The sequence below is a fragment of the Poecilia formosa genome, unplaced genomic scaffold (genome assembly GCF_000485575.1).
Source record: "Poecilia formosa unplaced genomic scaffold, Poecilia_formosa-5.1.2 Scaffold88, whole genome shotgun sequence".
Lineage (NCBI taxonomy): Eukaryota > Metazoa > Chordata > Actinopteri > Cyprinodontiformes > Poeciliidae > Poecilia > Poecilia formosa.
Window position 1 is genome coordinate 2,037,450 of NW_006800027.1, and position 14,864 is coordinate 2,052,313.

Here is a 14,864-nt window from a genome sequence, read left to right on the forward strand (position 1 = left end):
TAGAGCTGTACGAGGAGCTCGCCCTGAAGAGTTTAACACTTGAATCGTCTGTGTCTCCGTGCAGGTGTGTGCTGGGGAACACCACCATCCTAGCAGAGTTCGCCGGGGAAGAGGAGGTGAACCGCTTCTTTGCACAGGGCCAGTCGCTCAGCGGGACGACCAGCTGGCAGGCCACCCCGGGAACCAATCAGACCAGGATGGGCGGATCCGGATCCGGAGTCGCTCATCCCATCGGTCACTCACCCCACTGGAACAACAACAACAACAGCGGCAGTGGCGGCGGCGGCGGCAGCAGCGTCGGGCTCGGAGCGGGCGGGACTAAAACGGGCGGGGAGTTGCTCTGGGGAGGCGTTCAGCAGTATTCCAGCCTGTGGGGACCCCCGAGCGGCGAGGAGGGACGAGTCATGGGGAGCCCCACGCCAATCAATACGCTGCTGCCTGGCGACCTGCTGAGTGGAGAGTCCATGTAGGAGGGGGAAAAAACTGACAAAGAGGAGCAAAAACCTTGCAAATCAGTGTGGAGATAATCAAGTGTGGATGTGAAGACGAGGAGGAGAGAGACGAGAGGAGGACAAGGCTTCATATTCGCTGCTTGGCTTTGTCCGCCTCCTCTGCTCTTTTTTTTTTTTTTTTTTGCGCGTGTTAAACGGCATTTCAGTCGCAGTTATTTTGTGGTGAGTTTCGGATCCCGGCGTTTCATTTATCGAAGAACTAAGGAAAAAAAACAAAAACGTTTTACAGAAACAAGCGGGGGGGGGGGAGTCGCTGTTCTAAACAAACTCGAGTCAACTGACATGGCGACAAGCTGCCATTTTTATTCTGGTGGGATCCCTCGCTGCCTTTTCAGGCAATCATAATGCACCTCAGAGATCCATGGAGAAAGGCATCATTCCCAAAGTTCTAACAAAAACCCGTCAATCAGAGTGGGTGTCGCACGGTCAGCCGGTCCAGACCCAACAGCATTTGTTTCTGTCAGCACTAATTTTAGCCTTAAACTGTTTCCTGCCCTGCTATCCACGCTCAACTCTTTACTCGGTAAAGAAGCTTACGGAGAACTTGCACACCCTTATTTCTGAGCCAGTGAAACCTGAGTGGAAAGTACATGCTGCTGCAGCTCACGACGTCAGTGCATTTGAGTTTTTATTGTTTTTTTTTTCCCCCGCAGTCGGATCGAGTCCCCACCCCCCCTCCACTCCCCAACAAACACATCGCTCAAAGGGAATGATGCAACTTTGTTCGCCTTGCTCAAACCATTTATTTTTCTAGTATTTTTTGATGATTTGTTTTCTTGAACCATTGCAAACAAAGCTTAAAAAAAATGATGTTATTCAAATGTGTCTGTCGACCGTACCTGGTGGGTGGATGTACATATGATGAGATGAACCACTGCTAATACAAAGGAACTGTAAAAAAAAAAAGACAAACACGATGATGCACCTCAGCCTTTCTATGGGCTCCTTTATGTTTTGTTTTGTTTTTTTTTTTGCAGTTTGTCTCAACCTGTCTCAGTGACATTTTGGGAGAAATTAAAGAAAAAAAAAAGAAAAGAACAACCTCAAATTGTTCCTTCCGCCCCTCCGCCGCGCGCCCACTCCACCTGCAAAACCCACCATTTCAAGCGACGTGCAATATAAGCCACAGACTCTACCGTCCAAGCACCCTACGACTGAGAGCAGACTGTAAGGAAAGAGTGAACTGCGAACACTTTATCTGCCCTCAGAAAGAGAGGAAAAAACTGCCACTACTACCCTTTATCTCCCCTTAGAGAGAGTGTGAACTCAGGAGAGTAGCAAGCTGGTCTTCAACCATTTTCTGTCCAAGACACAAGGACTTCGATACAAAGCACTTCTTCAGCCAGCCACCTCTCCATAAGACTTGAGTGTGTGATTTTATGTGTGTGTGTGTGTGTGTGTGTGTGTGCGTGTGTGTGTGTGTGTGTGTGTTTGGGAAGAAGGCAACAAACCAAATTCAGAGGAGCTTGTTTTCTTTTCCCCCTCACCCAGAAGACAAGATCACTTTTTTTTTTGTCCACATTTGCTTCGGATTTTAAAGAAAAAAACAACAAAAAAACAGGAAAAAAAGAGGCAAAGACTTGTGAATAGGTGGTCTGTTATAGCACTTAACGAGAGCGCCGTTGCTCCTTATACCCTCAATGCCAACGAACAGAAGAAAGGTGAAGCAACACTGGCAAATAAAAACTGCAAAAAGACTTCAAAGCAATCTGCTCAGTGGCTTCTCTGTGTACTTATTTTTTAACTTGACATGGATGTGAACTTTGTTTTTCCTTCTTCAGTCAGTGGGACCAGAGGATGTCAAACACGGTAGCAAAGTGAAGGGAAATGCAAAGAAAACTCAAAGCGCTCATCCTCACCTTCTTCTCTATATATATATATATATATATATATATATATAAATATATATATATATATATATCAAAGTAAACATCACTGTTAACATTGCAACTTTGAGAACTTTTTACGCCTTGGTGTCTGGGATCGCTCAGCTGGATCCGGCAGGGAGGATCGCCGTCTTGTCCTTGTTTTCATTGTTTTTCTTTTTGGAGGCCCAGCCAACCGGTGTGATAGTGTGGCCACTGAGTGCCTGCCTGCTGCAGAGAGCAGAGCTGCAGCAGCCCTCACCTTTCCCCGCCGCCACCTCCTTCGCTTGCCCTCCTCCTCCCTGCTGATCCCTCCTCTCGCCTCCTCCGCCTTTGCGCCGGGAGGAGCTCGGAAATTACTACTACTACTATGTCAGAGCATGTCCTCAGCAAGCACCACTTCCGCTGTCTGTCTTTCTCCTGCAAACATCACTTTAGTCAAAGATCAAAGTCATTTGAGTGTTTTGGGGTTTACCTTTTGGGTTGTACTTAACTGAATTAACATGATGCGTTTATTTTGTCGCTGAAGTTGTTGATGACAGCTTCTTGATGCGCGTGGGTCAGGAGATTCTCAAACATTGGAGAAAAACACCACGGTTTCACAGTATCAAGGTACTACCAAAAACTCTCATAACAGAAATGTGTAACAGGATCCAGATGCTCTTATTTAAACCAGAAAAGCATTAATTAGACCTACTGCTGCTAAAACAAAATGACATTTTAGTCATAATTAGAATTTAGGGCTACGCAATGTTTAGAAAACAGAAGATTTTAACCTTTACTGTTGAATGTTGGGATCAATTGGAAATGACTTGTGTTTTCCCATCATTGTCCCTGAGTTTTATCATCTCTGTCAATAAGATGCCTATCTGTGGATATTGGCATGCAGCCTGTGGTCGCATTACATTTAACCCACCAAATAATGCATTCAGGCATAATGTCTTTTACGATTGCGGTTTTGTATCGCATTATGGTTCCAATTGCAATTTGAAATGTTGTGTTTCCTACAATATGGGTTACTTTTTATTCCAGTGTAGACCTCAGAAAATATTTACCAACTAAATTCAGTTGTAAACTGTCTTATTATGCAGCATATTGAACCACTTTGTTGATATTAGTCAGGCTATCTCATCTGGTAGCTAGCTTAAAGCTTTTACTGTTAGCTTTTAGCTTGTACTTTAGCAGCAATAATGTACTTCTCTTAATGATGAACCTTTCTGTGTTCATACTATGCGAAACCAGAGAAATGCAGCCTCCTGGGGGACGTTAACGCGCTGGTTTGTACACTATTAGTAAAAATAGCGATTTAAAAAATCGAATGAGAGCGATTTCTCGGATATCAATTCTTTTTGATAATCTTGTACCTTTGTGGGAAAAACAATGGTGGACTCTTTGTTAAGAACGATTATTGCCCCGCTTTGGATAGGAGTATTATTGTCACTATTGAGCGAACTGGGTTGTATGAATTAAGCCTTAATAAGACTTACGGGTGGCTCTCCTTTAGTTTCCATATTTGGCCTGTCTGTCATTTCTGCAACCAGAAATATTTCCTTAACAGCCAAACTGAAAGAGACGGTAGACAATTTTCAGCCAGCTGGTGGCAGTGCGCAGCAACAAGCAGGGGAGGGGCAATGCTGTCAATCAATGCGCCGTACGGAAAACACTGGTCACTCCTGCGCTTCCTCTAGCATGTTATTAAGATGACTTTTTACACTCCGGTTGTACCTTGGTACTGGAAACCAGTCCATGCCTAGCTTCTGATTGTTTCTGATGATCATTTCTTTTGCTTTCAAATACTGGTCTTTATGCAGTGTTCAGCATCCCTCCTGTCCCTTCTTGCCGCCTCCCGAGCAGAACCGGCGCGCAGTCCCACCGGTACGCCTCAGCAGGCGGCTAAAAGAGTAATCGGACCTTGCGTTGCGGTCGGCCTTGTTCTGCCGTGGACGGGCTTCACTCGCGTTGAACTCTGGGAGCGCTCTGTCACACTTAGAGCCACCTCGACCGACAGCAAGCCTTCCATTTCTATGCAAACGACAAAAGGAGGCGTTTGCCCGCAGCCATCCTCTGCATCCGCCAGTCTCCACTTCTCCTCTCACAACTCGTACTACCAGGCAGCTTCTCCTGAAACCTCACTGGGTTCAAACGTAGGGGACACTGACGGAGAGTCCCGCCTCTCTTTTAGATTGACACTAAACAACCTGCTGGAGACACTTATGTGTTGGCCGTCGCTCCTTCAGACTGGTGCCAACGGCATCGCTGGTATCTACTTCCACTTTCTCACATTGTCATTTATGTTAGAGTAAAAGAGTCATTGCTGCTGGGGGCGTACCCACCGGGCCGCTGGAGAAGCAGAAGGGCAGGACAGATGATGCTGGTCTTTGAGGAACAGTGGACTGGAATATATATATATATATTTTTTATTTTTATGCTTTTAGCGGCTGCAGTAGGAGAAGGAGGAAGTGGGAAGGGGGGGTCCGAGGGAGGTCCCTGTATGTGTCTGTGCACTGTTTATGGGTCACATCGGGTACATCTCTTTAAAAACCAAAAACATTATTATTTTTTTTCTTTTTATCATCAAGATTTTCACAAAAACTAGAAACTACAAAAAAAAGAAGAAGAAGAAGAAGAAAAAAAAAAGCTGCGCACTCAGAAGCTGAGACGCACCTCAAGTTTGGTACCAAGTCTTAAAAACAAAAAAAAACTTCGGGGACTTGCCCTCTTCCAGAGTCGCCTTGGACGTGCGTCGTTCAACAAAAAAAAACAAAAAAAAAAAAAAAAAAAATCAATCACTTTTTGCCTGTGCTGTTTGTTCGTGAGATTGTTCCTGAAAAACCTGCATTAATGAACTCCACACTGGACTTTAATCATGGAGCTGGTGTTGAAGTTGAGGCGTGGGGGGGGGGGGTCAGGGGGTCGACTCTCGGATGTGGATTTCTCGGCGCAGCACCAGCACTGAGAGCCTCTCTCCCACATCCTCATCTGCACTCTTATCTACCTGTAAAGTGTCGGAAATCGGATGCTCTCCCTACTTTTTACATGTTTTTTATTTTTATTTTTTATTATTATTATTATTAATTTTGAAGGCAACTGGAGCTCGAGTAAAACCTGCTTCATAATCACAGATCAGACACAAGTCTGAGAAGGGACCCAAGAAATCAAAAGGACTGGGTTGAATATGCACATGCTAGCTCATACACAGTATACAACCAAGAGTACATAATGGATGTGTGTGGCTAGACTTGACCTGTTTTCCCACTTTTACTCCCTTTGCTTCATCCCTTCCCATTTGTTTCCCAGATGATGAGATCATAAACATATCAGAGTAATACAGAATAATGAGAACAAATACTTGAATCAAAAAAAAAAGAAGCGCCAATAATGTAATGTGAACACTTTTTTTTTTTTTTTTTTTTTTTTTTATTCGTCTGATTCATACACTTCAGAGATTTTGACAGCGTCTGTTCAGAGTTACTAAAATTTGAAATGTCTGAAAACAAAGATTGATTATTACGGCAATTTTTACATCTTATCAGAGTGTTTGCACAAGGCTGCTTGTACTGTATGAATGAATGTCTGTCTGTCAGGTGTAAAAACACGTACAGGTGCATCTCGGTACACTGGAAGGACATCGAAACTAAATTGAACACAGATTTATTGTGCGGTGATCATTTTTATTTGTTTATTTCTGGTCATTTTAATGATTGTTTTTAAGTGCACACTTTGACTAGGCCCTTTCAAGGTCCTGCCAAGATTATTGTCTTGAACACAAATCCACCCTTTGTTGTTCGCTAAAGTCCCGAAGCCTTAGAAATATCTTTGTACCCCTTTCCAGACTGTTAGTTTGAAATCTTGTTGGCCTACGTTGCTCCCTCAGAAAAGTACTGGTTAAGTAAATTTCTAAAAAGATGGTTATTAACAGTCATTATTTGAGAGAGGGGTGATTACGTTTTCACATATGCTCATGATTCGAAAACTGATTTTGTATTTCTTCAGTTTACGTTTGTCACTTTGAAAGTTGAGTGGAAGGAAAAAGTACAAAATCAATAGGGAGAATTACCTGTTACTCATAATGATCAAAATGAACAGAAATGAGCGTCAAGCGCATAAATCTGTTAGTTTCACTTCTTTAATTGTAAACAGAAAAAAACTTTTTGACGCCATTCTGATTTATTGAGATGCACCTGTATGAGAGCTCGTGATTACTGCGGAGAACGTCCTCCGCCTCGTATTTCTTTTCATTTCAGTATACTTTTTTTTGTTGTTGTTTTTTTGCTTGTCAGAAACTATATTGTAATGTTGTAACTAGCCTCTAGCGTTGCACTGAGTGTCGGCCTCACCCCTCACCCAGCTACATGAACAACATGATACAAGTACTGAAGGGGAGACGGGGGGACAGTTCACGTGTAAATGTTTACTCAAGGACTAAAATAAGTGTGTGTGTGTTTTTTGTTTTTTTTTCTTATGTAATGTTTTATCTACCTTAGTGGCTTTCATTGTGGAATAATCCAAGAAAGTATGGATCATAATTGAGTATTGCACCATTTTTCAGACTGTAAACTTTAAAACAAAAAAAAAATCATATATGTAAAACAAAAACAAAAAAAAAATCTAAAAAATACAGCAAAAAAAAAAATAAAGTATTTTACAGACCTGTGGCCATAGATCGGAGGTAGAGGGACTTTAACTCTCCCGAATCTGAGCAAACGGAGAGTGAAGAACGAGACATCAGACCGAGCCTTGGCTTCTAGGGCTCACCTCAGAGGTGCCTACCTTTCTGTTTTTATTTTATTTTATTTTGTTTTAAGTCCTGTCATCTTTTGTTTCCCTTTTTCCTGCAAGGCCACTGACAGTTTACAGTTTTATTTCTTCAGCAAAACAAAGGAGGAATCAAACCACACGAATGTTGGAAGAAGAAAGCAAAAGGAGAAATGCTTCCATTTTAAGAAAGAAAAAAAAAAACACTTTACACAAATGAAGATTTCCTGTGCTACTTTCAGAACTCTGGGATTGAACAGTGTTGTCTTGTTCTGTTAACCTTCTTCCTTTTGTGTTGATGTCGATTTCATGAACTTATCTTTTTTTTTTATGTCGATTATGTATTATGTTTTTTTTTTCCTTTGTAGAAAAAGAAAAGGAAAAAAAAAAGGCTCACTATCTTGCACACACACGATTAAAGTGGATCTTGTCTCAGGAAAGCCAGGGTTCCAGAGTACCAACTCCACGCCATTTTAATGTACATTTTTATGTATGATGAGTTTAAAAAAAAAAGAAGAAAAAAAATGACAGAATTTTAAGCACTGAAAGTTATGGATTTCAGAAGAAAATACCTTTTTTTTTGTTTCTAAATCCGTAGCAGTTACATAATAACCAAATAATGGACTTTTAAACAAAAATGGAGTGCTTTATAATATAAATCTATATATTAAAATTGCTTTACTTTTAAAAACAAAAGTGGTCAATGAGTTTGTTTAAAAAGAAAAGACAAAAAAAAATACGGTGAATAACATGCAAATGCTGTATGTTTGAATCTTTGTTGTGTTTTTCTTAATGAGGTCCCGTCCTGACTGAATCAGGAACATTGTGCATTAATCTTTCTGTCTCTCTCGTTCTCCCGCTGCGGGTATTATTATTGTTATTATTATTAATAGATTAATCAGACTTGTTTTGGAGCATTTTTGTTTCAGATCTTTTTGGAGGATGTAATGTGAAACATGAGCTGGTTGTAAAAGGATCATGAATCTATGCACAAGTGTCGGGCGGGGCAGAAGGTAAACGGGGGTCGGGGGGATTTTATGGCCCGCTTCTTCTAAGTGGCTGTTTTATTGCAGGGGTTCTGATGTGTTTTTTTTTATGTGTTTTAGTTGTTCTCTAAGGGGACAAACGGATGGGCGGGGTGAAGCCCACCACCTCCAGCTTCTCCCCCACCCTCCCTGGTCCCTCTTCAGATTGACCTAGCGCTACATCGCCATGCTGTGTATTCCTAAACCAATGAGCATCTCACACTTTAGCACTGTGGGATTCTAGCCTGTCACCCTCACGGGTTTCTGATCTTTGTTTCCTTTCCTCAGTTTTGTGTTATGGAGGGTGGGAGGTGGGATTAGGGCTGTTTTTTTTTTTTTTTTTTGCCTTTTTTTTTGAATAAGTCAAAATGTTGTTACTGAGAGTTAATGAGAAGTCAGTGGCTTGTAATGTTTTATTTTTGTTTTCTCTGTATATCTTTCTCCTCATAGAATGTGATTGTTAAATGACATGCACCGAAACAAATGTTTTCATGAACTATGGAGCTTCTTTCAAATATTAATAAAATAGCATTTTTTTTTCTTGTCCGTTTGGCTGTCCTTGTTTTTATTGATCGTGTCGGCGTGATGCCGAAGTTCACACTCTGACGGCCAGCTGTCGGGGACAGGCGTAGTAGTTGTCCTGCGGCTGCCGGATGTTTGGGTTGGCGTAAACTGGGAAGCGGACTTCCTCCGGTTGCGGGGAGGCCTCGTGGGTTATTCTGGGGCTTCCTGCGCTCTGCTGCTTCCTGCTCATTTCCTCATAGATGGGAGAATGAGGCTGCGGTGGGCGATGATGCCTTAATCTTACCTGCAAAACGATTATATTTTCAGAAACTGTCTATATACCATCGAGCTGCTTGAAAGATATGCCAGAAAGAAGCCTGTTCTCTCCTACCATCACTAACGAAAACTTAATCGTGTTAGGTCAGATCAGACTGAGATTGAGCTTCTGAAAATCTGCTGTCGTCCACCAGGAAACAAAACAGGATAACTTCTCCTTACTCAGGAATTATAGAGGTTTTGCAACTGAAGTGCTATTCAAATTGTTTTATTTTGCTTATGTTGGTTTTTTCTCAATGTCAACATTTGGGAAAAGTGAAGAATAATTTCTGAGATGAAATAAGCATCACGTTTTGTTAAAGATGTTGCAGCCAAAAGGAACAAAAATCAAGAATATATGAACAATTTGTTCTATCAACCAAACTTCAATAGTTAAAAATACATTTTCTGTATAAAAACATTGCACATTTTTGATTGCTTAGCATTTTCTGGAAATAAAATATATTAGGATTGTTGATTTTTTATTTATTTTGTGATGATCTAAGAATGATTTATTACATTACAACCATTCATCATAGCTGCTCTAAATAAGCAGATGGCCTAAATAATGATTTTCATTTTCAGTTATTACTCCTTTAAACAGCAACTGTAGAGATTTATGTCGGGAAAACAGATCGGAGAGAAAATCTATTTGATAAATCTGCATATGGAAGGAATAAAATAACTACTCACACATTTCTCCATGGCCAATAAACTCACTGTCAGCAGGAGAAGGCCTGCTGCTGCAGAGATGGTGAGGAGCAGAGGGATGTAACCACGAGAGCACCCACATGACCTCCCTGAACCAGAAACACATTATTAAAATAAATCTGTCAACCTATTTAATTTATGCTACAGTGAGCTACACACCTTCCACCAGCAGGAAGTACCTCTGTGCACCGAGGACGACCTGATCTGAGCTGTTCTTCTGTCTGTAACTCAGCTCCCACATGTAAAGTCCCGTATCACTCAGCTGCAGGTGGGAGATGCTAACGTTGATCCTTGGCGAGTTCAGCCCCCCGCTGAGCTGCAGACGGGCCCCGCGCTCTGGGTCCCTCCTGACCGTGCTGCCCTCGGCCACAGAGAGCAGGGTGGTCTGGCTCTGGGGGCCGCGGTGGTACAGATGGAGTCCCACCAGGTGACCCCGTTCCTGCTGAGGGGTGCAGGAGAGAACCAGAGACCGGTCCTCTGTCAGCCGCTGAAAGATCACCTCTGCACAGGCTGGGAGAAAAAGTAACAAGTGTCAGCTGGTGGTAAAATACAAACAGGTTAGTTCATGAATTAATTTAGGTCATGGTTCCAAAATTTGTTGCTGGAAAGTCATGTCAATATACATAGGTAGCAGAAAATTAATACTGTACATTGAAGGGACAGAGGAGATGGACAGGGTGGAGAGAAGAGCAGGACAATCCTGGAAGACAACTTGGGATAGAGGTTCACCTTCCAGAAGGTCAATGACTCTGAAGATACAGCTGGAGTTACAGTTTAAATCAAAGCAGCTTCAGGTGTTAAAATGGCCTAGTCAAATCCAGTACTGAATCAATAAGGGAATCTGTGAAAATTGCTCTTTACTGTTGCTTTTCATCTAATCTGACTGAACTTGAAATACTAAGAAAAAAGATTGAATGAAAATGTTAGGGTCTTTTATGTATAATCATGATAAGCACTTCATTGCTGGAGTCAAAACACTTGATTATTGAGAGGGATGTAAAAAACTTTTTACATGCTGTTTTTTTTAATTAAAATATAAAAAAGCAGATGTAATTAATTTTGTAAGTCATAAACTTTGTTATGAAACATTTTTACTGAGTGTTTCTGTGAAGTGGAAATCACCTTACCTTCAAAGAGCTGAATAAAGAGGAGAAGAAACTGTAGACGTGTCTTCATGGTGTTTGTGTTTGAAGAAAATCTGACAAATATTCTAGAGTTGGGTTATAACGTAGTCGTTCCCCGCTCTGCTTTCTGCTGCGAGACGTTTGGGACCACCCTCTGGTTTCCATCGTTCCTCAGCCTGAACAGGAACAGGAACAGGAAGACGGCCTCAAAGCAAGAGCAGCTCTTAGAACACAGTGGTTGGTCTGCACACAGCGAGGCAGCAGATGAAAGGTCTGAAATGATGCACAGGAACAGGGTGGGAAACCACAGAGTTCAAGAAACTACTTCTACTGGAGAAAATACAAAAAGCATAGTTTTGTATTTCTGACTTCCCCAAACAAATAGAAAGGTAATTCCCTTCCAGCTGGGGAACCATCCTGCTTGTACCTTGGACTGGCCCTGTTTTGTTTGTAAGTTAATTTAAGTGTGGAAAATTAGGTTCAAACTTGGTATCCAAACTGATGCATTACTGCCACCTCCTGGTTCAAACTTTCAACACACTTCTGATACATATTTAAAAACAACAGGATTCTGCAAAAAAAATAAAATAAAATAAATAAATATATCCTTAAAACTTGGTTCCCCAGTGCTCCATAATCTCATTAACATTATCCTGGTTTGATTTTCATGTTTTCCACATGAGAGAATTCAATTCAAGTTTCAGTGAGAAATTCTTATTGTAGTCAGAATACAATAATTTCTCTCCTACTCGCTCCTTGGTTTGACTCTGAATGTTGTACAGACGTTTTGGTTTTGGTCCATTATTCTGCTGATGTTGCTACTGTTTTATCACTTTGATCCAAAATATACTTTGCCTTTAGATTTTGATTTGTTTAACTTGATATCTACATTTTCTCTTTTATTTGCTTATTTTATCATTTTATCTACCTTCTCGTTACTATTCTAACATGGTCATTCTGTGCACATGGTCTTAAACGACTTAAAGGATTCTTCTTCTTCTTCAAGAAGAAGCGTTTTCAGGAAGTTTACATACTTTATGTATTACCGCCATCAACTGGACGGAGATGTAAATCAGAAATTCATTTTTTCCTATATATCTTCAAACCTTAACAAAGGATGTGAACATTTTCCGTTTTTAAAGTAAGTCTGGGTCAGAAAGAAGCGTGTTAAGCGTGGAAGCAGCTAATTAGGAGTAATTCGGCGCAGGTGTGCTCAGCTGTGATTTAAACATCAACACTGCGCTGCTTGGTTCACCGTCTTGTGGGTCAGTCAGTAGGACTTGCAGTCTGAACCTGTTTGCCAAACTGGTTGGCGGTCCTCATGGATATGTTTTGGCTCTGGTGGAACCTCCTTTTAGGGGTCATGTTTTCTGGAGTCTGCCCTCATTTAGCTCTGGCTCTTAAATCCTCCCTGTACGCGCCGTATCCTTCTCTTCCCAGACCTCGGCCGCAGCAGACTCTTCCCGTGGTTCAGCAGGAGCAGCACCAGCCAGAGCTCGTCAACACTGTCGGTGTGGTCTGCCACCCTGACTCTGTAGAAGTGGTAATTGCTGCTGATATGTTTGCAGTTGGCGCTCCGGTGGACAGTCGGGAGCTGCGTCTTGGTGTGGAGGACAATGAGTTCTGCAGAGCTACAGCTACTTCTGCAGAGGAATACAGGATTGTTGTTGGGCTGGATGACTGTGGAACCAAACACTGGGTAACTCGACCTGCTCTGCTGCTGGTTATTTCACCATGTACATCCTGTTTCTAAATTTGCTGCTCTTCCAGATGACTAAGGACTCCCTTGTCTACGCAAACCTCCTCTTTTACTCTCCTCTGGCGTCCCCTAGTGGGGTAGTTCACATGGATGAGGCAGTAATCCCAGTTGAATGCCATTATGAAAGGTCTGTCTCTTGTTTCCTATTGAACTTTTAAATTATTGAAAAGCTGGTTTTTACCTGTAAAGTATCTGCTTCTATAGGAAGTATGGTGTATCCAGCTCTTCACTCATGCCGACATGGATTCCCTTCACGTCTATCCAAGCTGGAGTGGAAACTCTGTACTTTAGCTTGAAGCTAATGAATGGTGCGTTCAGTTCTTCCCTCAGCTCTCAGGCTTAATTCCAGCTCATCCCCCATGTTTTCTCCAGATAACTGGATGTATGAAAGGGGTGCCAATGTGTTTTTCCTCGGTGAGCCAATCAACCTTGAGGCCTCCGTGAGGATTGCTCACCACATGGGTCTCAGGGTGTTTCTGAGCAGCTGTGTGGCCACACTTCAACCAGCTCTAAACTCTGATCCCAAATACATCTTCATTGAAAATGGGTGAGAAACTGAAGAGTTTCAAAGTACCTGCTCTCGCATAACTAAAGTGAGTTTACTAAACATGTACCCATCAATACATGGTGTCTGGACCTCCTTTGTCTTTCTAGATGCTTGGTTGACTCTCAGCTTCCAAACTCAAAGGCACAGTTCTTGCCCAGGACCAGAGATGACAAGCTGCAGTTGACCATTGATGCCTTCAAGTTCCACAACGACGACCGAGGACAGGTGAGGATGTGTTCCTCTACCTTGGCACACATCTTAAGATTAGTTCTCACTCTTTCTCTTTAGCTCTACATCACATGCCACCTAACTGCTGTGCCAGTAAATGATGCCGAATCGCCAAACAAGGCCTGCACTTTCCTGAATGGAAGGTGAGTGAAATTGGTAAATGAGTTGGCAGTATGACATGAATGAGACTGAATCTTCTCCTCAGATGGAGGTCAGCTGATGGAAACGACTATTTGTGTGGATATTGCAAAGCCCTAAATAAAGTCTCAGGCAAGTCTGGCATGGTTGGTCCTCGTGGTTTTGGGAAGGTGGCTGCTGCTGAATACATGTGGCGGAGTGGGCTGAAGACTAAAAAGGGTAAAGACTTTCTCCCTCATGCCTGTTTGCATTGACTAAATGGTTTCTGACAAAACCTAATTTTCCAGCTCTGTGGGACCAAGAGGCCAGAGTTGGTCCCCTGACTATACTGCCATCAAGTAAAAGTGGACGTCTTCCTTTTGAGGAGCTCCCTAGTATCCAGAAACTTTACAGACCGACACTGTATGGCAGCCATTGGAGAAGTGGAATCTACAAAACTGGTGAGTTTAAGATGGTAAATATTTAAAAAACATAACTCTTGATGCAATGATATGTCTTCCAGATCTGGGGAATCCGGAATCTGAAACTGGACTGACGGGTACTATCTTAACGCCTTCCTGAGTCTAAGTTGGCCCAATAAATACTCTGCATTTTTTTTTTCAGGTAACTTTGAGGAAGCTGGATTTAATGAACCAACCAACAAGTTCATGCTGAAATCCTTAGATGCACCAATGGCCAACGCCACCAAATCTCATTACACTAGCGGCACCTCTAAAGTGGAGGCTACAGTGATGAATGCAACCGCTACTGAAACTGACCTTTCTGATTGATCTGAACCAAAGAAATAAATTTGTCACTGGAGTTTTTTTCTGTAGTTATTTGAAAAATCCTACCTGGAGTCAAACTTTTGTAACTGGGACATTGGTGCTTTGAACACATCTAGAAAGTTTCCATGGTTAAAGGAAACTATCTGATCCAATTGTCATGGTTGTGAGTTGAAATTTTTCAGAAACTATTGTTGGTTTGGTGCTTTACCAGAGAGACTATATATACCACCTTCTGTCAAATTTTAATTGGAGTTTGATGGATTAATTGATATCAAACCCCCTCCCCCCATGGGAACTATGTGACCTCTTGACCTCCCCCCAGACATGTCACATATATCATATGATGGGAAATATGTGACCTTGTGACCCCCCCAAAAAAGTGAATATTGAATTAAATATAAGTAAATAAATATAGTATATTCTAAACAATGTTGAATTAGATTAGGAATTTTGTAACTACCTCTGGTTTTAAACAGATTGTCTTCTTGATACACAGTGTTGGAATTAAATGCCTTTAAGTCTTGTTCCAAAAGAGAGAGACAGGCTGACAGAGAAACCAGAGACCTGCTGAGTGTGCCTGCGTGTGCATCTGTCCTCGAGGAGGAGGGGGGACC

General features: G+C 42.0%; 3 protein-coding genes across 7 annotated transcripts in view; 2 read left to right on the forward strand and 1 right to left on the reverse strand.

Moving 5' to 3' along the window:
• The window catches only part of LOC103141734 (trinucleotide repeat-containing gene 6C protein-like), a 48,180-nt gene extending 43,039 nt beyond the window's left edge, over positions 1–5,141 (forward strand). For both annotated transcript variants that reach the window (XM_016673944.1, XM_016673945.1), the window contains exon 21: positions 65–5,141. In XM_016673944.1, coding sequence (XP_016529430.1) covers positions 65–470 — 406 coding nt within the window. In that variant the 3' untranslated portion in view covers positions 471–5,141. The remainder of the gene's footprint in view (positions 1–64) is intronic.
• A 1,678-nt stretch (positions 5,142–6,819) lies between these two features.
• LOC103141715 (uncharacterized) lies at positions 6,820–11,066 on the reverse strand. Of its 2 annotated transcripts, none has more exons than XM_016673960.1 (4): positions 10,815–11,066; positions 9,844–10,197; positions 9,670–9,779; positions 6,820–8,965 (listed from the first exon to the last, which is right to left on the reverse strand). In XM_016673960.1, the coding sequence occupies exons 1-4, from the start codon at positions 10,861–10,863 to the stop codon at positions 8,753–8,755; spliced, it is 726 nt and encodes a 241-aa protein (XP_016529446.1). In that variant the 5' UTR covers positions 10,864–11,066; the 3' UTR covers positions 6,820–8,752. The 2 variants fall into 2 exon arrangements, with proteins under 2 accessions (XP_016529446.1, XP_016529447.1); XM_016673961.1 differs by having other exon boundaries at positions 9,670–9,776; positions 9,847–10,197; positions 10,815–11,065.
• A 974-nt stretch (positions 11,067–12,040) lies between these two features.
• Positions 12,041–14,864, forward strand: part of LOC103141714 (zona pellucida sperm-binding protein 3-like) — a 3,707-nt gene continuing 883 nt past the window's right edge. The window contains exons 1-10 of one of the 3 annotated variants that reach the window (XM_007557451.2): positions 12,041–12,510; positions 12,582–12,697; positions 12,775–12,878; positions 12,943–13,117; positions 13,225–13,342; positions 13,406–13,488; positions 13,551–13,702; positions 13,771–13,923; positions 13,986–14,021; positions 14,087–14,284. In XM_007557451.2, coding sequence (XP_007557513.1) covers positions 12,133–12,510; positions 12,582–12,697; positions 12,775–12,878; positions 12,943–13,117; positions 13,225–13,342; positions 13,406–13,488; positions 13,551–13,702; positions 13,771–13,923; positions 13,986–14,021; positions 14,087–14,253 — 1,482 coding nt within the window. In that variant the 5' untranslated portion in view covers positions 12,041–12,132 and the 3' untranslated portion in view covers positions 14,254–14,284. Of the gene's footprint in view, positions 12,511–12,581; positions 12,698–12,774; positions 12,879–12,942; positions 13,118–13,224; positions 13,343–13,405; positions 13,489–13,550; positions 13,703–13,770; positions 13,924–13,985; positions 14,022–14,086; positions 14,285–14,864 lie in introns of those variants that run through there. The other 2 variants (XM_007557453.1, XM_007557452.2) reach the window with 2 other exon arrangements.